This window comes from Caretta caretta, chromosome 14 (assembly GCF_965140235.1).
Source record: "Caretta caretta isolate rCarCar2 chromosome 14, rCarCar1.hap1, whole genome shotgun sequence".
Taxonomy (NCBI): Eukaryota; Metazoa; Chordata; order Testudines; family Cheloniidae; genus Caretta; species Caretta caretta.
The window spans coordinates 44,362,289-44,385,889 of record NC_134219.1 but is presented as its reverse complement, the minus strand read 5'-3'; the positions used below and the strand labels follow the sequence as shown (position 1 = coordinate 44,385,889).

Here is a 23,601-nt window from a genome sequence, read left to right as displayed (position 1 = left end):
GTTGGGGTAAAGGGGCGATTGTATAGGGGTTAGGGGCACAGGAGGGGAGTGCAGGCATTGGGGTGAAGGGGGAACGCACAGAGCGGGAGTTGGGGTGCAGGAGGGGGCAGGGGTTGGGGTGAAGGGCAATGCACGGTGCGGGGTGCACAAGTGGGGAATGCAGCCTGCATTCCCCAATTGCTGCACTGTGCATTGCCCTTCACCAGGAGTTAGGGGTACAGGAGGGGGCAGGGGTTAGTGGGGAGCCAATGGAGGGCACCAAATGCAAGTTTGCCAGGGTGTCATTTTCCGGTGCGCAAAGCGGTGAGTTGATCGCTAGGACCCAGGAGCGGCTGGGGGGCGGCTCTGGGGGGGAGGATCGCGGGGCTCAGCGCGGCCCAGGAAGTGACTCGCAGCCGCTGCGGGGACTCTGGCTCCCGGCGAGATCCCCGCACCCCGGCGGCTGGTGCTGGGAGCCCGGAGCCCGGGCTGCAGCCGGGAGAGGGGAACCTCCAGCCGGGCCCTGCCCGCTGCTCCCCGGGAGCCTCTCCCAGGGCAGAGCCCCCAGCCCGGCCAGGGCCCCTTCCCGGCCCGGCCCCTGCCCCGGGGGGCCCCGCTCGGGGGGAAGGTAAGAGAGACCCGCCCCCCCCCGTCACCCCCGGGCTGCAGGGGGCGGGTTTGGCCCCGGGCTGCTCCCCGCGGAGCTGGCTGCGATTCCCTGCTCCGGGCCCAGGAAAGCTGCCGCCAGCTCCCGGTGTGTGCGGGGGGCAGAGAGGGGACTGGGACTCGCACGGGGTGGGGTGGGGTTGGGGGGCAGAGAGGGGGAGGCGGTGGGGGGACATTAGGGGATTGAGGGGGAACGGGGATGCTTTAGGGGACAGAAGGTGGGTGATGGGATGGGGGGCAGGGAGGTTGGGGCGATGCAGGGGGATCAGGGATCGGGGGGAAAGATTGTGGGGCTGAGGAACGGGGCTGGAATGGGGGGAAGATGTGAGGGAAAGGGGGGATGTGGGGAGGGAAGGCTGTGGGGAGACTGGCGGGGGAAGGGAGAACGGGGGGGGGGGACGACACAAGGCAGCTCCCCCGCCTCATGGGGTAAGGGAGGGTGAGGGACTGCCCAGTCCAGCAGCCAGCTGGGAATTTTTTTCCCTGTAGCTGGTTAAGCAGCCATGGGCGGGGACTAATGTCTCAGGGCTCAGAAACTATTTGGCAAATATCCAGACCCCTGCCACGCCCCCCTCCCCTCCTTCCAGTGTATTATCGTCAGACACACCCGTGCTGGTGGGGTCCGTGTCTCCTGAGTGTTGGGGGCTGCCCAGGGCCCTGGTCTGGTTTCCCTGCAGGATCCAGATCTCAGCCACACCGGAGTCAGACCGGAGTCACTGCTGGCTCTGGCAGAGGGTGAGCGCGGATGGGCCAGTGGGATCCGCCTCTGCCTGCCTGTCCCTGGGGGCTGCAGGGACAGGACAGGGAGGCTCAGACATTAGCTGCTGCTATCAGAGGGCTCCGGTTCTGGCAAAGGGAGAGGAGGAGGCAGGTGTGTGTGTCTCTCCCTGCTTGTGTGATTACTGCTCTATGGTATTTTTTACTAAGGATAGATCTACAACCCTGAGATTGATTGGCAACCCCAAGAATTCAAACCTCAAGAGTTATGTATCCAAAAGTCTATAAATAAGGAAATCAATAAATTTTGTTTCTTTTATTACCTTTTTGTGTCTGAGCCTTTGGGGTGTACTCGCTTTACAGTTTTACTGCTATCACTTCCAAGGGATCCATATACCTAGAATGGTTGTACAATCCTATAACGTTCGATGCCATTTTACACTTCTGGGAACATGTGATTCCCCACCACAGTCTTGCAATTGAAAATTGATTTTAAAACCTTATTTCCATAAGTAACCCCCTATCCTGCACACTCGGAAGTGCCCACTTGACTTTTCTATAACTTCATTTATTGCGTAGATCAATGTGGATTTTTCTAGCGCATCATTTATACTTTTAATTCCCTGTTTTAAGTTCACAGCCTTTTATGGATGCTACGTTTTTGTTGTGATACATTTCAGGGCTATTGTTCCTTCTGGCACATGTACTGATTTGTACGGCCAAAGTTAAAGAATTTTTAAACTGAATTGTTCAGTTTTTCCTTTGCATTGGTCAGGCCGAGGAACACACTGTGCTGACCTCACCCCTTCCTTTATGTTTCTGCAGTGGAATAGCTAATGCAGGTTAGTTACCCCATGGGAAAAACATCCATTTTCTTATAGACACAGACAGTGCTGCTGACTCTGATGTTAAATGACCCATTATTGTTCATGGGCTGAAAACTGTGATACTGATTGTGTCTCTCCTGCTTCTGCTCCTGTGCCAGGCACTGCATCTGCATGTCTGTGCCCATTTGTGGGGGCATCATGGAAATAAAATTAAAACATGTAAAACTAAAGGAAGTAGCAGAGACTTCTCCCCACCACCACCTATTTCCCATGTTCCCTTCCCTTTACTTCTTCAGGACTTTTCTGCATGGTTTGATGCTAAAGGTGTGAAGTTAATGCACATAAATTCCAATGCTTAAAAAGCCTCTGTGGTCACTTTCCTTCAGAAGTCAGGTGGCCTTAATTTTGAGGGTGGCAGTCAGGGCAGCCACAGACAAGTGCAGGAGACCTTCCCCTCAGCGCTGGAAATCATCAGGTCTTTGATCTCATCTTTGATCTCTTCTTAAACATTTTTAAAGTTTTGTATCGTCCTGGTGTAACCCACATGCAATTTTTCAAGTCCAAAGAGAAGGCGCGAAGCAGCAGGGCGCTTGTCTCGTCTTCCCTGAGTTTTGCCTTGTGTAGAAACGGCATGACGATATTTCACAGCTTTGTCAAAATTTCATTAAAGGGGTTCAGGTTGAAATGTAAGGTGATCTCGCTCCACCTCTCTCTCCTGCAAAGGAGAGGACATCCTTCATGAGCAGGAGAGCGAAGGCCGGATAGTTTCATGGCAGATCCTGCTGTGCTATACAGGGATCCCTTTTATAAGCAACACAGACCAAGTAGGGGCACTCTTGTCCCATGAGAATGACCTGATTGATCCACAGTTTTGGTGCTTTAAACTCTAAAGACTTCTTTGATCTCAGCCTCTCCATGCTCGCTAACCACAGGGCAGTTAAACTATATCTCTTACTAACTAGGCACTGCCAGGAAAATGTAACTTACAAAGGCAGCATTGTCTGTCGTACTTGAGGATGGTCATGTCAGTGAGACTGACTGTGATGCTCACAAAGGTGTGAGGCAGTCTGGCAGATGTAACAAAAATATACTAAACTCACTTCACACATTTTAATGTTGTGTCTCAGCACATGTGCAGAGCTCAGGGCCAATCTTCTGGTACAGAAGCATCAGAAACCGGGTGGGGCAGTTACCAGACATGCTCTGTATTTGTTTCCAAAGCTGCATTGAATGTTTTCATTGTAGGCCAGCCACCTGGCACGGCCACTCCCTCTTTACTCACCTGAGAGCGGAGGCAATTAGAGCTTGGAGGGGAGATAGGTGTTTACGACAGCCACACGTCAAAGAGTCACAGTCTCCATGCCCTGGGTCCGCTCTGAAAGAATGGAGCCAGGCAAGGCTCTGGTGCAGTGTCTTCCCCCCTTGGGGCACACTCTCACCAGGGCAAGAAGCCTCCTGGGTCTGACCTCATAGTGTTCAGCTCCGCTGTTCACACCGTGAGCTCCCCGCAGGGAGTCCACCTGGATGGGACACTTGGGGAAGCCTGAGATGCCCCTCACGGGCCTTCCAGCCTACCTCCCCCATCAGCCATGACTTTCAGCCAGTTTGGAAAACAGAAGGGTTTTTTAGTCACTGCGAGTACAGGAAGACGCAGAAAAGTCCATCTTGGGGGGAATCCAGCTTTGGGCTCTCCCTGCTGAGTCCCCAAACTGGAGACTGACCAGCTTCCCAACGCCCAGCCTCAGTCAAGCCTAGTTACCCTCCTCTGTGTTTTGCCTCTTTCCTGAGCAAACAGGTCAGCTGGCCTCCCCCCTCCTGCTGTTCTCCAACACCTTCGGCTGGCTCCTTGTAGGGGACAGGCTCCATCCATCACTTGCCAGGATACAGAGTGTCAGCCATTCTCTATGCCCAGACAGCCAGTCTGCAGCCACCCCTGCCCTCTAGGGGTCTCCACAATGATCACACATCCTTATCCCTCCAGCTTGATATGAGAAACTGAGGCACACACACGGTATTCAGAGAAAACATTAAGAACACTCCCATTTCCTCACAACCTGGCATATCAGTGGACTGCTTGGCGCAAGAGCATGCTCGTCTCTGCTGTGTGGGAAGGGTTTGCTGACGAGGCTGAGAGGTGTTTTGAAAGGAAGGAGACCCAGATGTTCTTCACATCCGAAGGACCCTGGGTTCTTCTGCTTCATATGGCCATGTTACAGAGACTGCAGGTAGGGTGACCAGACAGAAAGGGTGAAAAATCGGGACAGAAGGTGGGGGGTAATAGGTAACTATATAGGACAAAGCCGTAAATAGTGGGACTGTCCCTATAAAATCGGGACATCTGGTCACCCTAACTGAGGGCTAGATTCACAGTGGCACACAGGCACCCAAACCCCAGGCTAAGCACATAAATCTGGCATTAGGTGCCAAAATCCCAATTTAGGCTCCACGGAAACATACAAAATTCCTGACAAACCCCGCAGATGCCAAAGCTCACTCAGCAGTAGCTATGTTTTCAGGGTAGAAGTTCCCTGGGGAGCCTTAGTTTCTGCCTCTGAGCATGTGCCCTGCTGCCTTCTCCGGGTCATCTGGACCCAGAGATTGGTCACGGCTACCATTAGGAAATTGTGCTCGTGGCCGTTTGGGATGTGATGCCAGTGGGGAGCCCCAGGGATAAGGAGGACGTGAGAGGTTTTGCCAGCAACCCAGTGGTGGGTTAACGTTGCCTGAGAAATAACCGCAGTGATTAACAGGGACAATTCCATGCACGGAAGCCTGGCTGGGGCAGACATAAGGAGACTTTGTCTAGAGACCAGTGTCGGGTGAATCGGACCCTGCAAATCACCAGAGAGAACCCGGTGGCAAAGCACTGACAAGTGACACCTCCATGACCAGGCCCAGGGCTAGTAACCAGCGAGCCTGGTGTGGAGCCAAGAGACCCTGTCTGCCAAACTCCTGCCTGATCCAATGTCTCACCAGAGCAAATCACGCACGGAGTCAGTATCACTGCAAAATGTGTCCCCTGCTGTTCTCTCTAGGACCGGGACCCCCTCACTCCTGAATCCCTGTTGGTATTGGGGACTCTCTGGAACAATCAGGGAGCTCTATAGAAATGCCCCTTCTCCCCCGTCCCCAGGATCTGGATGTCTCCTTTCTGTCCTCCCATTGGCTCGGTGGCTTTTCTGTATGATGCCCCCGTAGTGCTGTGGCCAGGGGACGTGGAGGCTCTGAGGGGCAAGGTTTGGGGCAGGGAGGTTTCAGTGCAATGGGTTTTTTGCTAGGGCACAAAAGGATCTGGAGTGGTGTGGGGAGTGTTACCTGCGCACTTTAGGGGCACCCACCTTTACCCAATTCCTCGGGCTCAGGGTGTACTTTTTGCAGGACCTTTTACCAGCCTTACAGAGTAACATCCTTATTCCCTCTTTATTGACGGCAGAATACACATGCTAAGCATACAGTGCTATACTCTCCAAACCAAGGCGAACTTTCCCTATTGGCCAGGCAAGGTCAGTCTGCTCTGGTCTGGATTCTGGTTGCAGCATGTCAGGGTCATGTGGAGGGTTCTTAGCAGCTTTGATCTTAGGCTGTGTCTTAGAGGTGAGTTCTTCTTCTTCGTCGTCTTCTTCTATATTCTTTTGTTCTTTCTCCTTCTTGGACCCCAGTTTCTACAGTGAAGCTTGAGTCCTGCTTAGCTAGACCTTAACCAATCATTTTACTAACCAATCCTAAGATATTGTAACAAAATTCTCTAACCAATCATCCTCCTTCCCCTTAATTAATTTCCACCTCGCAGAATTAACTGTTTATCAGACAGAAACAATCAAAGAACCAGACAGAGCTCATCCAGACAAACGGAAGAGAAGTGGGGACCATAAAGACAACCTGCTCCCAACCTATTGTTTGATTTAAAAGTAAAAATAAAAGCACAGCCATGATCTCCGGGGGTCTGGATTCTGAGTGTTTGGGGTCTGCCCAAGGCCCTGGTCTGATTTCCTTTCAGGATTCAGATCTCAACCACACTGGAGTCACTGCTGGCTCTGGCCAGGTGTGAGTCTGGATGGGCCAATGAGATCATAGCATCCTGGAAGATTAGGGGTGGAAGAGACCTCAGGAGGTCATCCAGTCCAATCCCCTGCTCAAAGCAGGACCAACCCCAAATAAATTATCCCAGCCAGGGCTTGGTCAAGCTGGGCCTTAAAAACCTCTAATAATGGAGATTCCACCACCTCCCTAGGTAACCCATTCCAGTGCTTCACCATCCTCCTAATGAAATAGTGTTTCCTAATATCCAACCTAGACCTTCCCCATTGCAACTTGAGACCCTTGCTCCTTGTTCTGTCATCTACCACTACGAAGAACAGCCGAGCTCCATCCTCTTTGGAACCCCCCTTCAGGAAATTGAAGGCTCCTATCAAATCCCCCCCACCCACTCTTCTCTTCTGCAGATTAAATGAGCCCAGTTTCCTCAGCCTCTCCTCGTAAGTCATGTGCCCCAACCCCCTAATCATTTTCATTGCCCTCTGCTGGACTCTCTCCAATTTGTCCGCATCCTTTCTGTAGTGGAGGGACCAAAACAGGACGCAATACTCCAGATGTGGTCTCACCACTGCCAAATAGAGGGGAATAATCACGTCCCTCGGTCTGCTGGCCATGCTCCTACTAATACAGCCCAATATGCCGTTGGCCTTCTTGGCAACACTGTTGACTTCTCCCCAGCTTCTCGTCCACTGTAATCCCCAGGTCCTTTTCTGTAGAACTGCTGCTTAGCCTGTTGGTCCCCAGCCTGTAGCAGTGCATGGGATTCTTCCATCCTAAGTCCAGGACTCTGTCCTTGTCCTTGGTGAACCTCATCAGATTTCTTTTGGCCCAATCCTCCAATCTGTCTAGGTCCCTCTGGACCCTATCCTCCATCATTAGAGGTGATGCTGAGAGGGGCTCCCTGTGTCAGCGAGTCCCCGAGCTGCTGCCCTCAGTGACACAGCCTGGTTCAACCCCCTGTTAGCAGTGTCAGTGGCTGAGCTGCCTGATGAGAGCAAAGGCTCAAATCAACGGGGCAGTCACCCGTTCTCCCAGGGAGAGGGAAGATGATAGAAAAGGGAGAGAGAAGAGACTGGAGTGGGCAGCAGGAGCAAGAAGTGCAGAGGGAGATTCCCAGCTCCCAGCCCTGCCTGGGTCCACTCCCTGCATCCCCTGGGCGCCCAGACTCTCCTGGGAACAAGGCGAGGAGCTGAGAGCAGACAAGCCAGTTGCTGACTCTGCTGAACACTGCACAACTTAGGGAGAAGGGGGAGATCTAGGGGGGGTTACACTACAATGTTGAGGGAATCCTCCAAAGCGGCTCCTTTGATTCTTGCATTTGGCTCAGAGATACTGTTACTGTTACGTAAAGATCCCAATGGGAATGGGGATGTGACATGAACTCCAGCCCCTTCTGTAACCTCCCCCATCGCCCCTCTTGCCCCCACAGGCTGAGGAATCAGGTCCACGTGTCTCTCCAGATCATCCCGTCTTCCAGGAGACGGGGAAGGGAAAAGGCTGTGATGGAGCCAGCTCAGGTAGGGGATATTCAGGGAGCTGCTGGCCGGGGGGAGGGAGAGGCAGGGAGGAAACTGGGTGTGACAAACCTGCTGATTTTCTGAGTAGGTCCATTGGTGGCAGGGAAGGAGGCGACATTCCCATATTTGTCAAACAGGACACAACCCCCTTGTCCATGGCTGGGAACATTTTCCAGACTCCCAGTGCTGGAGCCTGACCCCACTGGCCAGAGGCTGCTGTGAAATACGAAGGGAAGCTGTTGGGATTCCTGTCCCTGCCCCGGCTCAGAGCTCTGCTTCCCGTCTCAGCCTGTGGCTGGCAGGCGTGTGGGAAATGAGAAGACCCTGCCCCGCTCCGTGTGCTGAGGGGGACAAGGAGCTCTCACCTTCTCCCCACCCCCTGAAGCCTCCTGGCTGCTCTGAGCAGGGTGGGGGTGGGATTCTGCTACTCTGGCCCTCCCACAGCTTCACTTTTTTTCCCCTTTCCCATGAGTAGTGGGATTGTGGCTGGGGCAGCAGGTGCTGAGTGGGGGACTCTTGTTGTTTCAGATGCCGGTGACCTTCGAGGAGGTGGCTATTTATTTCACCCAGGGGCAGGGGGCTCTGCTGGACCCCGCTCAGAGAGCCCTCTACAGGGACGTCATGCAGGAGAACTACGAGACGGTGACCTCGCTGGGTAAGGGATTCCGTCCCCTTGGTTATTAGAAGCTGTGTGGGGTCTGCGTGTCTGAATCTGGTCAGGTTCTTCCCTGGTCAGTTAGATCAGAGCTGAATGGGTTCCATAATGCACAGCTGCCATGTGAGAGAGCCTTGCATCTCCATGCTCTCTCCAGTGGGACGTGGGTGTCAAAACCCCATGGACAAGTTAAACCATCCCCACCCCTCCAGCTTTCAAAGGGGCAGAATTCATTCATTGTCCTGTCTGTATCGATTCCCAGTCACACACACAATCCTTATTTACTTCTCTTCTTGAGAATAGCTCCAGCCATGGGAAGGGCTCTGGGCTCTGCAGGTTTAGAAATAAGCAGAGGTTTAACTCCAGACCTATGTGTGAGTCAGCAAGTCCCCAGGGTGCACAGTTCCTGGGAACTCCTGACGAGGGCGTAACAATTCCCTTCACATCCCCAGATATCTGCCTCTCCCAGTGACCAAGTTCCCAACCCCTTTGGTTCCACGTAGCTCCAGAAGAGCACGGGGACAGGTTCCACTCACAGAATGTCCTCTGTGACAAATTTCAGAGTGGTAGCCATGTTAGTCTGTATCAGCAAAAAGAACGAGGAGTACGTGTGACACCTTAGAGACTAACAAATTTATCTGAGCATAAGCTTTCATGGGCTAAAGCCCACTTCATCAGATGCATGGAGTGGAAAATACAGTCGGCAGATAGATAAATACAGAGAACATGAAAAAATGGGGTTTGCCATACCAACTCTAACAAGACTATCGATTAAGGTGGGCTATTATCAGCAGGAGAAAAAAACTTTTGTAGTGATAATCAGGATAGACCATTTCAAACAGTTGACAAGAAGGTGTGAGTAACAGTAGGGGGAAGATTAGCATGGGAAATAGTTTTTAGTTTGTGTAATGACTCATCCACTCCCAGTCTTTATTCAAGCCTAATATAATGGTGTCCAGTTTGCAAATTAATTCCAGTTCTGCAGTTTCTCATTAGAGTCTGTTCTTGAAGTTTTTTTGTTGAATAATTGCGACTCTTAGGTCTGTAATTGAGTGTCCAGGAAGGTTGAAGTGTTCTCTGACTGTTTTTTGCATGTTATAATTCTTGACGTCTGATTTGTGTCCATTTATTCTTTTACGTAGAGACTGTCTGGTTTAGCCAATGTCCATGGCAGAGGGGCATTGCTGGCACATGATGACATATATCACATTGGTAGATGTGCAGGTGAACGAGCCTCTGATAGCGTGGCTGATGTGATTAGGTCCTATGATTGTGTCCCTTGAATAGATGTGTAGACAGAGTTGGCAGCGGGCTTTGTTGCAAGGATAGGTTCCTGGGTTTGTGTTTTTGGTGTGTGGTTGCTGGTGAGTATTTGCTTCAGGTTGGAGGCTGTCTGTAAGCAAGGACTGACCTGTCTCCCAAGATCAGTGAGAGTGAGGGATTGTCCTTCAGGATAGGTTGTAGATCCTTGATGATGTGCTGGAGATGTTTTAGTTGAGGGCTGAAGGTGATGGCTAGTGGCGTTCTGTTACTTTCTTTGTTGGGTCTGTCCTGTAGTAGGTGACTTCTGGGTACTCTTCTGGCTCTGTCAATCTGTTTCTTCACTTCAGCAGGTGGGTATTGTAGTTTTAAGAATGCTTGAGAGAGCTCTTGTAGGTGTTTGTCTCTGTCTGAGGGGTTGGAGCAAATGCGGTTGCATCTTAGAGTTTGGCTGTAGACAATGGATTGTGTGGTGTGGTCTGGGTGAAAGCTGGAGGCATGTAGGTAGGAATAGCGGTCAGTAGGTTTCCAGTATAGGGTGGTATTTATGTGACCATCGCTTATTAGCACTGTAATGTCCAGGAAGTGGATCTCTTCTGTGGACTGGTCCAGGCTGAGGTTGATGGTGGGATGGAAATTGTTGAAATCATGGTGGAATTTCTCAAGGACTTCTTTTCCATGGGTCCAGATGATGACGATGTCATCAATATAGCACAAGTAGAGTAGGGATGTTAGGGGATGAGAGCTGAGGAAGTGTTGTTCTAAGTCAGCCATAAAAATGTTGGCATACTGTGGGGCCATGCGGATACCCATAGCAGTGCTGCTGACTTGAAGGTATACATTGTCCCCAAATGTGAAATAGTTGTGGGTGAGGACAAAGTCGCAGAGTTCAGCCACCAGGTTTGCCGTGACATTATCGGGGATACTGTTCCTGATGGCTTGTAGTCCATCTTTGTGTGGAATGTTGGTGTATCCATAGTGGCCAGGATGGTGTTTTCTGGAAGATTACCAATGGATTGTAGTTTCCTCAGGAAGTTAGTGATGTCTCGAAGATAGCTAGGATAGCTACTGGAGTGTAGGGCCTGAGGAGAGAGTCTACATAGCCAGATAATCCTGCTGTCAGGGTGCCAATGCCTGAGATGATGGGGCGTCCAAGATTTCCAGGTTTATGGATCTTGGGTAGCAGATAGAATACCCCTGGTCGGGGCTCTAGGAGTGTGTCTGTGTAGATTTGTTCTTGTGCTTTTTCATGGAGTTTCTTGAACAGATGGTGTAGTTTCTTTTGGTAACCTTCAGTGGGATCAGAGGGTAATGACCAGTAGAATGTGGTGTTGGAGAGTTGTCTAGCAGACTCTTATTCATATTCCAACCTATTCATGATGACGACAGCACCTTCTTTGTCAGCCTTTTTGATTATGATGTCAGAGTTGTTTCTGAGGCTGTGGATGGCGTTGTGTTCTGCACGGCTGAGGTTACGGGGCAAGTGATGCTGCTTTTCAACAATTTCAGCCCGTGCATGTCGGTGGTAGCACTCTCTGTAGAAGTCCAGTCTGTTGTTTCAACCTTCAAGGGGAGTCCACACAGAATCCTTCTTTTTGTAGTGTTGGTAGCAAGGTTTCTGTGGGTTAGTATACTGTTCAGAGGTGTGTTTGAAATATTCCTTGAGTCGGAGATGTTGAAAATAGGATTCTAGGTCACGACAGAACTGTATCATGTTCGTGGGGGTGGAGGGGCAGAAGGAGAGGCACCGAGATAGGACAGATTCTTCTGCTGGGCTAAGAGTATAGCTGGATAGATTAACAATATTGTTGGGTGGGTTAAGGGAACCACTATTGTAGCCCCTTGTGGCATGTAGTAGTTTAGATAGTTTAGTGTCCTTTTTCGTTTGTAGAGAAGCAAAGTGTGCGTTGTAAATGGCTTGTCTAGTTTTTGTAAAGTCCAGCCACGAGGAAGTTTGTGTGGAAGGCTGTTTTTTTATGACAGTCTCCAGTTTTGAGAGCTCATTCTTAATCTTTCCCTGTTTGCTGTATAGGATGTTGATCAGGTGATTTCAGTTTCTTGTAGAGCGTGTGGCACAAGCTGTCAGCATAGTCTGTGTGGTAAGTAGATTGTAATGGATTTTTTACCTTCATACCTTTTGATATGATGTCCACCTGTTTGCATTTGGAAAGGAAGATGGTGTCTGTCTGTATCTGTACAAGTTTTTTCATGAATTCGGTGGATTTCCATTTCATACTGGTAAATGCACTGCCTTGCCTTGCTTATGGTTCAGTAAATTTGTTTGTCTCTAAGGTACCACAGGTACTCCTCGTTCTTTTCTCTGTGACAAATACTCTCTCAATCCTCCATGCACCCTGATCTGGTCTGATTTCACCCCCTGCGCAGGGTTTCCCATTCCCAAACCTGACCTGATCGCCCGGATGAAACAAGGGGAAGAGCCGTGGATGCCCGATCTCCAGGCCTGCGAGGAAAGAGAGATCCCGAGAGGCCCCTGCACAGGTGAGGACTAACACAGAAACCATCCGGGGAATGAAGGAAAAGGTTGAGAATCCCAAAAATGTAGTGTGAGTGAGTTCCCTCAGTTCTTCCTCATCTCACGCAGGGCAGGTCTGTAGTCAGCAGATATGTCTCATGGCTTTCCACCCAGCCCGTTAGCTGCAGAAGTTTTCTTCCCAACTTTCCTTCCCTGTGAAAGTTTGGGTGGAATGTGGAGGAAGAATCCAATTACTAAGTCTTTGTGTTTGGTTTTCCCTCAGTGGTATTCCTCTTTCTCCGCAGCACAATGACTCCTGTCTAGATTGTCTTTCTCCCATCAGGTGATGAGAGAGTGAGTGAGAAGGATGAAGGGAATCAAGATCAGAAAGTTCCTGAGGAAGTGGAACCACAGGGGACCTTTGTGGGAAGAGCTGAAGAGAGTTTTTCCCAGTGCGTGGAACAGGGAGAAGCCTGTGGAAATTGGCAGAGGTCAGAGAGGCTGCTGGGAAACCACCCAAGGCAGAAAGTGGATGAATCTATTAACTGTGGGGGAGGAGACAAGGATCCCACAGCCCAGCAGACAAATCCCAAGAAAGAGAAACCCTGCCACTGCCCCAGATGTGGAAAAGGATTCATTCTGATATCACAGTTTGATACAAATTCAGAAAACCCATACTGGAGAGAAATCCCTTCAATGCTTTGACCGTGGGGAAAGCTTCAATAATCGCTCAGACCTTAATAACCATGGGAGAAGCCACATGGAAGAGAAACCCTATCAATGCCCTGAGTGCGGGAACTGTTTAAATTGGAAGTCAGCACTGATTACACATCACGCAATCCACACAGGAGACAGAGTCCATAAGTGCTTAGAGTGTGGAAAAAGCTTCATACAGAGGTCAGGCCTTCTTACACATCAGGCAGTCCACACAAGAGAGAGATCCCGTAAGTGCTTGGACTGTCAGAAAAGTTTCAGAAACAGATCAGCCCTTCTTAAACATCAGGCAGTCCACACGGGAGAGAAACCCCATAAGTGCTTAGACTGTGGGAAAAGTTTCATATGGAGGTCAGACCTTGTTAAACATCAGGTAATCCACACAGGAGAGAGATCCCATGAATGCTTAGACTGTGGGAAAAGTTTCATACGTAGGTCAGACCTTGTTAAACATCAGGCGATTTATACAGGAGAGAGACCGCACAAGTGCTTAGACTGTGGAAAATGTTTCATACGGAGGTCAGACCTTGCTAAACATCAGGCAATCCACACAGGAGAGAGACCCCATAAGTGCTTAGACTGTGGGAAAAGTTTCATACAGAGGTCAGACCTTCTTAAACATCAGGCAATCCACACAGGAGAGAGACCCCATAAGTGCTTAGACTGTGGGAAAAGTTTCATACAGAGGTCAGACCTTCTTAAACATCAGGCAATCCACACAGGAGAGAGACCCCATAAGTGCTTAGACTGTGGGAAACGTTTCATACAGAGGTCGGACCTTGTTAAACATCAGGCAGTCCACACAGGAGAGAGACCCCATAAGTGCTTAGACTGTGGAAAAAGTTTCATATGGAGGTCAGACCTTGTTAAACATCGGGCATTCCACACAGGACAGAGATCCCATAAGTGCTTAGAGTGTGGGAAAAGTTTCCTACGGAAATCAGACCTAGTTAAACATCAGGCAATCCACACAGGAGAGAGATGCCACAAATGCTTAGAATGTGGAAAAAGTTTCACACAGCGATCACATCTTATAATACATCAGAGGATCCACACAGGAGAAAAACCCCATAAGTGCTTGGACTGTGGGAAAAGTTTCACAAACAGATCAGCCTTTGTTTTACATCAGAGAATCCACACAGGAGAGAGACCACATAAATGCTTGGACTGTGGGAAAGGTTTCAAACAGAGATCACACCTCATTAAACGTGGGAGAATCCACACAGGATCTAAACTTCGGTGACACATGGTCTGAAAGTGTTAACTTTCAGAATAATTGACCCAGATTCTACTTTTAGTGCTGTGTTAGAAATGTGTGTAAATGGTAATTAGGGCCATTCCGCATTAGATAAGCTAGAGCTTTGAAATGTAAACCTGTATGGTTAAAGAACTGGAAGAAGATAGTAATTGTAATAATCTATGTTTATTTGCATCTTGTTAGAATATACTGTAACAAAGTCACCAAAAGTTTTCTGTCTTCCACTGTATGTTGTTAAATCTGAGATGAATAGGAAATATTAACATATAGATAAATCTTGGGTGTAATAATATCATTGTCTATATGTCTCTGTAAAGTTTGTGGTAAATTGTCTATGAGTTGCTTTATGAATAATTACCTTATGTTAATCCATGTAATTAATTTCCACTGAGATTTAGGTAAGAGAAGGTTACTTCAAAATCCTATTGTTCACCCAAGGGCTGTGTGCTGTCAAAAGGCTGCAAAAATCTGAATATGGGATATGATCTGGGACATGATCCTTTTATCTCAGTTGTGCTTAAGCTTTATTTGGGGTGAGTTTGAGTTATAAGATGGAGATCTCCAGTCCCAGCTGGACCGCCCTGATATCGAACATTTGGACATTGGACTATTCCTGATTAAATGATTCTGAAACAGACTCTTTGCAATTCTAATACACCATCTCTACAGTGAAACTGACCTTGTCATAAATATAAAGGGAAGGGTAAACCCCTTTGAAATCCCTCCTGGCCAGGGGAAAGCTCCTCTCACCTGTAAAGGGTTAAGAAGCTAAAGGTACCTCGCTGGCACCTGACCAAAATGACCAATGAGGAGACAAGATACTTTCAAAAGCTGGGAGGAGGGAGAGAAACAAAGGGTCTGTGTCTGTCTGTATGCTGCTTTTGCCAGGGACAGAACAGGAATGGAGTCTTAGAACTTTTAGTAAGTAATCTAGCTAGGTATGTGTTAGATTATGATTTCTTTAAATGGCTGAGAAAAGAATTGTGCTGAATAGAATAACTATTTCTGTCTGTGTATCTTTTTTTGTAACTTAAGGTTTTGCCTAGAGGGGTTCTCTATGTTTTTTGAATCTAATTACCCTGTAAGATATCTACCATCCTGATTTTACAGGGGGGATTTCTTTATTTCTATTTACTTCTATTTTTATTAAAAGTCTTCTTGTAAGAAACTGAATGCTTTTTCATTGTTCTCAGATCCAAGGGTTTGGGTCTGTGGTCACCTATGCAAATTGGTGAGGCTTTTTATCCAACATTTCTCAGGAAAGGGGGGGTGCAAGTGTTGGGAGGATTGTTCATTGTTCTTAAGATCCAAGGGTCTGGGTCTGTAGTCACCTAGGCAAATTGGTGAGGCTTTTTACCAAACCTTGTCCAGGAAGTGGGGTGCAAGGTTTTGGGAAGTATTTTGGGGGGAAGGACGCGTCCAAACAGCTCTTCCCCAGTAACCAGTATTAGTTTGGTGGTGGTAGCGGCCAGTCCAAGGACAACGGGTGGAATATTTTGTACCTTGGGCAAGTTTTGACCTAAGCTGGTAAAGATAAGCTTAGGAGGTTTTTCATGCAGGTCCCCACATCTGTACCCTAGAGTTCAGAGTGGGGGAGGAACCTTGACAGACCTAAAGACTCTATTCATCTCTGCATGATCTTTTAACCCATACACTCTCTTTTCTTGTTGTAAGAAATCTTAGTTTAGTTAATAAGAACCGGCTGTAAGTGTTTATTTCGGTCAGAACTAAATAATTCATTAACTTGCTGGGTAATGTATCTGATCCTTTGAGATTGGTAGAAAATTTTACGTGATGAAGAAGATTCTCAGTAATCCCCGTCATGTTTAACTGCGCTGTATGGGAGGAAGTCAAAGGTTGGCTTGCTTCAAGAGAACTGTGCTTTGGCCTCTGTGTAGCCAGTAAGGTATTGCAGAAGCTGCTTTGTTGGTGGCTTGGTGAATCTAAGTATTGGAATAGCCACCAGTTTTGAGGATTGTCAGCCCATTCTTTGCAATTCGTCCTAATTGAGCAATCTCAGTGTGCCCCTCACCTCCCGGGACCCTGGTCACAACTTCATAAATGCCTTACCTGTGGGGAAGGTTTCATTCAGTGACCTCACCTCATTAAACACCAGAGAATCCACACAGTAGGCCCAGCTCAGAGATCAGTGATCCACACAACAGAGAGACCTTGAATATGGTGGAAGCTTCATTTGGTGCTCCTGTAGTATCAAGCATCAGGAAATTTGGCCAGGGAAGTAACGTCTTAGATGTTCTCAGTTTGGAAAATGCTGCAAGTGGAGCTAACTTCATGTTGGACGTCATAACAACATAAGAACGGCCACAGTGGGTCAGACCAAAGGTCCATCTAGCCCAGGATCCTGTCTGCCAACAGTGGCCAGTGCCAGGTGCCCCAGAGGGAATGAACGGAACAGGTAATCGTCAAGTGATCCATCCCCTGTCGCTCATTCCCAGCTTCTGAGAAACAGAGGCTACGGACACCATCCCTGCCCATCCTGGCTAATAGCCATTGATGGAAATATCCTCCATGAATTTATCTAGTTCTTATTTGAACCCTGTTATAGTTTTGGCATTCAAAACATCCTCTGGCAAGGAGTTCCACAGGTTGACTGTGCGTCATGTGAAGAAATACTTCCTTTTATTTATTTTAAACCTGCTGCCTATTAATTTCATTTGGTGACCCCTAGTTCTTGTGTTATGAGAAGTAGTAAACAACACTTCCTTATCTGTTTTCTCCACACCAGTCATGATTTTCTAGATCTCAATCAAATTTCCCCTTACCCATCTCTTTTCCAAGCTGCAAAATCCCAGTCTTATTAATCTCTCCTCATACGGAAGCTGTTCCATACCCCTAATAATTTTTGTTGCCCTTTTCTGAACCTTGTCCAATTCCAATCTATCTTTTTTTTGAGACGGGGCGACCACATATGCCCGCAGTATTCAAGATGTGGGAGTAACATGGATTTATATAGAGGCAACATGATATTTTCTGTCCTGTTATCTATCCTTTTCTTAATTATTCCCAGCATTCTGTTTGCTTTTTTGACTGCCGCTGCACATTGAGTAGATGTTTTCAGAGAACTATCCACAATGACTGAGATCTCTTTCTTGAGTGGTAACAGCTAATTTAGACCCCCTCATTTTATATGTATAGTAGGGATTATGTTTTCCAATGTGCATTACTTTGCATTTATCAACATTAAATTTCATCTGCCATTTTGTTGCCCAGTCACCCAGTTTTGAGAGATCCTTTTGTAGCTCTTCGCAGTCTGCCTGGGTCTTAACTATCTTTAGTAATTTTGCATCATTTGCAAATTTTGCTCCATCACTGATTATCCCTTTTTCCAGATCATTTATGAATATGTTGACTAGGACTGGTCCCAGAACAGACCCCTGGGGGACACCGCTATTTACCTCTCTCTATTCAGAAAATTGACCATTTATACCTACTCTGTTTCCTATCTTTTAACCAGTTACCAATCCACAAGAGAACCTTCCCTCTTATCCCGTGGCAGCTTAGTTTGCTTAAGAGCCTTTGGTGAGGGACGTTGTCCAAGGCTTTCTGAAAATCTAAGTGCACTATATCCACTGGATCCCCTTTGTCCACATGCTTGTTGACCACCTCAAAGAATTCTAGTAGATTGGTGAGGCATGATTTCCCTAGATGTTGACTCTTCTTCTATATGTCTGACAATATTGTTCTTTATTATAGTTTCAACCAGTTTGCCCAGTACCGAAGTCAGGTTTACAGGCCTGTAATTGCCGGGATCACCTCTGGAGCCCTTTTTAAAAATTGGTATCACATTAGCTATCCTCCAGTCATCTGGTACAGAAGCTAATTTAAATGATAGGTTGCAGACTACAGTTAGTAGTTCTGCAATTTCACATTTGAGTTCCTTCAGAACTCTTGGGTGAATCCATCTGGTCCTGGTGACTTATTGCTGTTTAATTTATCAATTTGTTCCAAAATCTCCTCTAATGATACCTCAATCTGGGACAGTTCCTCAGATCTGTCACCTAAAAAGAATGGCTCAGGTTTGGGAATCTCCCTCACATCCTCAGCCATGAAGACTGATGCAAAGAATTCATTTAGTTTCTCTGCAATGGCCGTATCGTCCTTGAGTGCTCCTTTAGCACCTCAATTGTCCAGCGACCCCACTGGTTGTTTAGCAGACTTTCTGTTTCTGATGTATTTAAAAAATGTTTTGCTATTACTTTTTGAGTAACTGTTCCTCAAATTCTTTTTTTGGTCTGCCTTATGTATTTTTACACTTCATTTGCCAGTGTTTATGTTGCTTTCTATTTTTCTCACTAGGATTTAACTTCCACGTTTTAAAGGATGCCTTTTTGCCTCTCACTGCTTCTTTTACTTTGTTGTTTAGCCACAGTGGCTCTTGTTTGGTTCTCTTTTTATGTTTTTAAATTTGGGGGGTATACATTTAAGTTGAGCTTCTACTATGGTGTCTTTAAAAAGTTTCCATGCACCTTGCAGAGATTTCACTTTTGGCACTGTACCCGTTAATTTCTGTTTAACTAATCTCCTCATTTTTTTGTCGTTACCCTTTCTGAAATTAAATGCTACAGTGTTGGGTGGCTGTTGTATTTTTCCTGCCACAGGGATATTAAATTTAATTATATAATGGTTACTATTACCAAGTGGTCCAGCTACATTCACCTCTTGGACCAGATCCTTTGCTCCACTTAGGACTAAATCAAGAATTGCCTCTCCTCTGGTGGGTTCCAGGACCAGCTGCTCCAAGAAACAGTCATTTAAGGTGTCAAGAAACTTGATCTCTGCATCCCGTCTTGAGGTGACATTGTACCTAGTCAATATGGGGATAATTGAAATCTCCATCAGAGACTCCTCCCCACAGCAGGGAAATTCTCTCAGGACCCTGACCGGGCCATAATGACAAACCCATTTCCTCATTCCCACACATATCAGGGGCATTTGGCTCCCAAGGATCCAGCTGCCCATCACTGGGGTGAGGATCCAGCAGCAGCTGAGCAGCAGCTAGTCAGTGACCCTCTGGCTCTGCCTGGTCTAAGCAAACCCCAGGCAGAGGAGGAGGAGCCCCCATCAGCCCCTCCTCCCTGCTGCAGCCCTGGCTGCTGAGCTGATGGGCCACAGGTGGGAGAAGGGAGAGAGAGAAACTCCTCCAGAAGGTCTCTCTGCCTGGCTGAAGTTTCTCCTCCCCCCCCCACCGCCGCCCTTTCCCTCCCAGCCGGGATCCCCCTGCCATGGCGATGAGGAGAAGGACACTTGGGCCAGGCCCCACCTTCACTCCACCCCCCCATCTTCCACCAGTCAAGTCTGGGCTCCCCCACTTACCTGGAACTGTTCCCTGCAGGGGGAGTGTCCCTGGGTGCTGGGTTCTGGGGGTTGAAATATTGAGGGACCAGGGTGATGGGTTATGGGGAGGACACCAGGGATTTAATGGATAGGGCTGGGGACCTGGGACTATTGAATGTTTGGGGATCATGGGATAAGAGGAGAGGGAGAGTACAGGGGTAGAGCGGTGCTGCCTCTCCTCACTCGCCTCCTCCACCCTTTCTCTCTGGCCCTTCTGCAGTCAGCCAGCACCCTGAGAGGGGCTGATTCCCACAGGGCCTTTTGTGGGAGGCCTGGAGATCCCATGTCTGCCTATGCAGCATCAGCCTTTGAAGGTTCTCTGGTATGTGGTTGAGATTAGCTAGCCCTTCTCTTTAACAGTCCACCAGTTTTTTCTGGTGTAAACTGTGTGACGCTGACAGACCAGGTGCCAGCTCATGCCAGAACCCTAGGCCAATTCATAGAATCATAGGACTGGAAGGGACCTCGAGAGGTCATCACATCCAGTCCCCTGCACTCATAGCAGGACCAGCACCATCCAGAATATCCCTGACAGGTGCTTGTCTAACCTGCTCTTAAAAATCTCCAATGATGGAGATTCCACAGTCTCCTTAGGCAATTTATTCCAGTGCCTAACCACCCTGATAGGAATTTTTTCCTAATGTCCAACCTAAACCTCTCTTGCTGAAATTTAAGTCCATTGCTTCTTGTCCTATCATCAGAGGTTAAGGAGAATAATTTTTCTCCCTCCTCCTTACAGCAACCTTTTAGGTACTTGAAAACGGTTATCTTGTCCCCTCTCAGTCTTCTCTTTTCCAGACTAAACAAACCCAGTTCTTTCAATCTTCCCTTGGAGGTTGTGTTTTCTGGACTTTTAATCATTTTTGTTGCTCTTCTCTGGACTTTCTCCAAATCCTTCCTGAAATGTGGCACCAGAACTGGACACAATACTCCAGCTGAGGCCTAATCAGCGTAGTGTAGAGTGGAAGAATTACTTCTCATGTCCTGCTTACAAGACTCCTACTAATACATCCCAGAACGATGATTGCTTTTTTTGCAACAGCGTTACACTGTTGACGCATATTTAACTTGTGGTCCACTATGACCCCTAGATCCCTTTCCGCACTACTCCTTCCTAGGCAGTCATTTCCCATTTTGTATGTGTGCGTCTGATTGTTCCTTCCTAAATGAAGTACTTTGCATTTGTCCTTATTGAATTTCATCCTAATTACCTCAGACCATTTCTCCAGTTTGTCCAGATCATTTTGAATTTTCATCCTATCCTCCAAAGGTCTTGTAACCCCACCCAGCTTCATATCATCCGCAAACCTTATAAGTGTACTCTCTACGCCATGATCTAAATTGTTGATGAAGACATTGAAAAGAACTGGACACAGAACTGATCCCCGCGGAACACCACTCGTTATGCCCTTCCAGCATGACCATTGATAACTACTCTCTGGGAGGTTTCAGAGTAACAGCCGTGTTAGTCTGTATTCGCAAAAAGAAAAGGAGTACTTGTGGCACCTTAGAGACTAACCAATTTATTTGAGCATAAGCTTTCGTGAGCTACAGCTCACTTCATCGGATGCGTACTGTGGAAAGTACAGAAGATCTTTTTATACACACAAACCATGAAAAAATGGGTGTTTTGTAGTGGTAAACACCCATTTTTTCATGGTTTGTGTGTATAAAAAGATTTTCTGTACTTTCCACAGTATGCATCCGATGAAGTGAGCTGTAGCTCACGAAAGCTTATGCTCAAATAAATTGGTTAGTCTCTAAGGTGCCACAAGTACTCCTTTTCTTTTTACTCTCTGGGAATGGTTATCCAACCAGTTGTTCGCCCACCTTATAGTAGCTGTATCATTTCGGTATTAGGGTAGATCAAAGTTATTGTTAAATGTACCCGAGTGTATTTGATGTTTAAACTTCATGACAATTAATGGAATGTTATTAGCATTGTTTTCACTTATCTATATCCTGTTATGATGTAGTAGTGAACATTTCCAATCTGTATACCCTGTAACTAAATAACCCATCAAACGAGGAAGAAGCCTTGTGGAATGCAAATGAAGAACTTTAACAGAAATGTGCTATTTCAAAGCAAGTGGGCATTGTGCGTGAGGATTGGAGATCAAAGACTCAAAATGCATTCCTTACTCTCCATTATCAAAGGAAAAGCTCACGTGGGTAGTGACCCTGTCAGCCTGTTTTCTGTGAGAGGAAGCCGTAAGTATGGATTCAGAGAAAGCTTGTTCATCTCCGATCTGTCTGCACTCTTACAGGGATATTTACCTGATACAAAGTGGAGATCCCTAGGGACAATCTGGATACCCTGAAAAGACTTTTGGGAAACTGGCAGTTTATTACATCACTGCCACCCTTTGGAATTACACACTGTGATTCACCTGTGTCTATATTTAACCTGCTCTAACCTCTCCATAACTCTCATTTCCTTTTCTTGGCTAATGAACCTTCAGTTAATTTACTACAGAATTGGCTACCTGCATTGTCTTTCGTGTAAGATCTAGGGTACCAATTGCTCTGGGGTAAGTGACTGGTCTCTTGGGACTGGGAGTGACATGTTGGGATGTGATTTTTGGTGTAAGTGACCTTTCATCACAAAGTCCAGTTTGGCTGGCTGGCAAGACAGACTGGAGAGTCTAAGGGGACTGTCTGTGAGTCTAGGGTAAGACTGGGATAATGATCCAGGAGTTCACATTTATCACTGGCTTGGTGAAATCTAATTACAGAACAAACCAGCTTGGGTTGTCTGCCTGGTTTTCTGCCAGTCTGCCCGGAGATCAGCACTCACAGTTGTGAGCTGCGCCAGACAGCATGACAAACCAACCTGCAGCACCTTAACTATTCTGATCACCCCCCATTACAAGAGTGAGCATTAGTCCTTGAGTTCCCCCTTTGGGGCCAGTTGTCTAATTCCCAGATATTCTCACATTACTCCAGGCCCTGCTGAAAAGCATTGAGTGTTTGTACATTTTCTCCTATATGGGCCAGAATTAAACAGATGCTAAAAAAGGTGGGAACTGGGACAGAAAAATGTGGTTGTGACATTCTATACCTTGGGGGAGCATCCTGTAACCCCTGTATTCCTCATTTATTCATCATTGTGATATTGCATGTAAAGCAGGCCATGTGAGATATCAGGGGAAAGGCTATGATCTGCTGAAAGTCACTGTTCTATCTAAATACATATACCATGAATGCAGGTGAAGTTATGAGAATTGTGTTGTATGCTTGTCAGCAATACATGCTGTAAATTTGGGAAGCGCCCAGATGCTAGCTCTCCAGAGATAATGACATGAGAGGTAACCAATACCCCAGTGGATGCTAAATAGATATGACCAGCCATTGTCCAGCAAAGGAGTTACAATTCAATGACTCACCTGCATAAGGCCACAGGAGGGGTATTGCTCAACCATGTCTGGGCCAGCAACGCCCACCAGACATGCATGTCCATGTCCATGTGCATCCGCAAATCCGCACAGGGAAGAAACCTCTGAGATGTTCTCAGTGTGGAAAATGCTCCAAGTGGAGCTAACACCATGTGGGACATCAGAGACCCCATCTCACAGCCGGGAAATTCTCTCAGGGCCCTGACTAGGGCTGGCCATGTTCACGAACCCGTTTCCTCATTCCTGCCCACATCAGGGGCATTTGGCTCTCGGGGATCCAGAAGCCCATCGCTGGGGTGAAGACTCAGCAGCAGCCGAGCAGCAGCTGGTCAGTGACCCTCTGGCTCTCCCTAGTCTAAGCAAACCCCAGGCAGAGGAGGAGAAGCCTCAATCAGCCCTTCCTCCCTACTGCAGCCCTAGCTACTGAGCAAATGGGCCACAGGTGGAGGAAGGGAGAGAGAGAAACTCCTCCAGCTGCTCCCTCTGCCTGGCTGAAGTTCCCCCCCCTCTCCTTTCCCCTCCCAGCCGGGATCCCTCTGCCATGGCGATGAGGAGAAGGACACTTGGGCCAGGCCCCACCTTCACTCTAGACAGCTGTCCCCACCCCCCATCTTCCACCAGCCCCTAGGCTGACCTCCCCCACTTACCTGGAGCTGTTCCTTGCAGGGGGAGTGTCCCTGGGGGCTGGTACCTCCTCCCCTCCCTGAATCCCCCAGGGTGCTGGGCTCTGGGGGATCAAACGTTCACTGA

The 23,601-nt window shown here is 47.8% G+C and overlaps 1 protein-coding gene across 1 annotated transcript; it reads left to right on the top strand.

The window, feature by feature from the left end:
• Positions 1-488: 488 nt before the first annotated feature.
• LOC142069288 (uncharacterized) lies at positions 489-15,235 on the top strand. Its single transcript, XM_075119903.1, is given in 6 exon segments — positions 489-607; positions 7,654-7,741; positions 8,270-8,396; positions 12,042-12,155; positions 12,473-12,792; positions 12,794-15,235. Coding segments are annotated over 5 exon segments (1,869 nt in total). The 5' UTR covers positions 489-607; positions 7,654-7,726; the 3' UTR covers positions 14,087-15,235.
• The last annotated feature ends 8,366 nt before the right edge of the window (positions 15,236-23,601 follow it).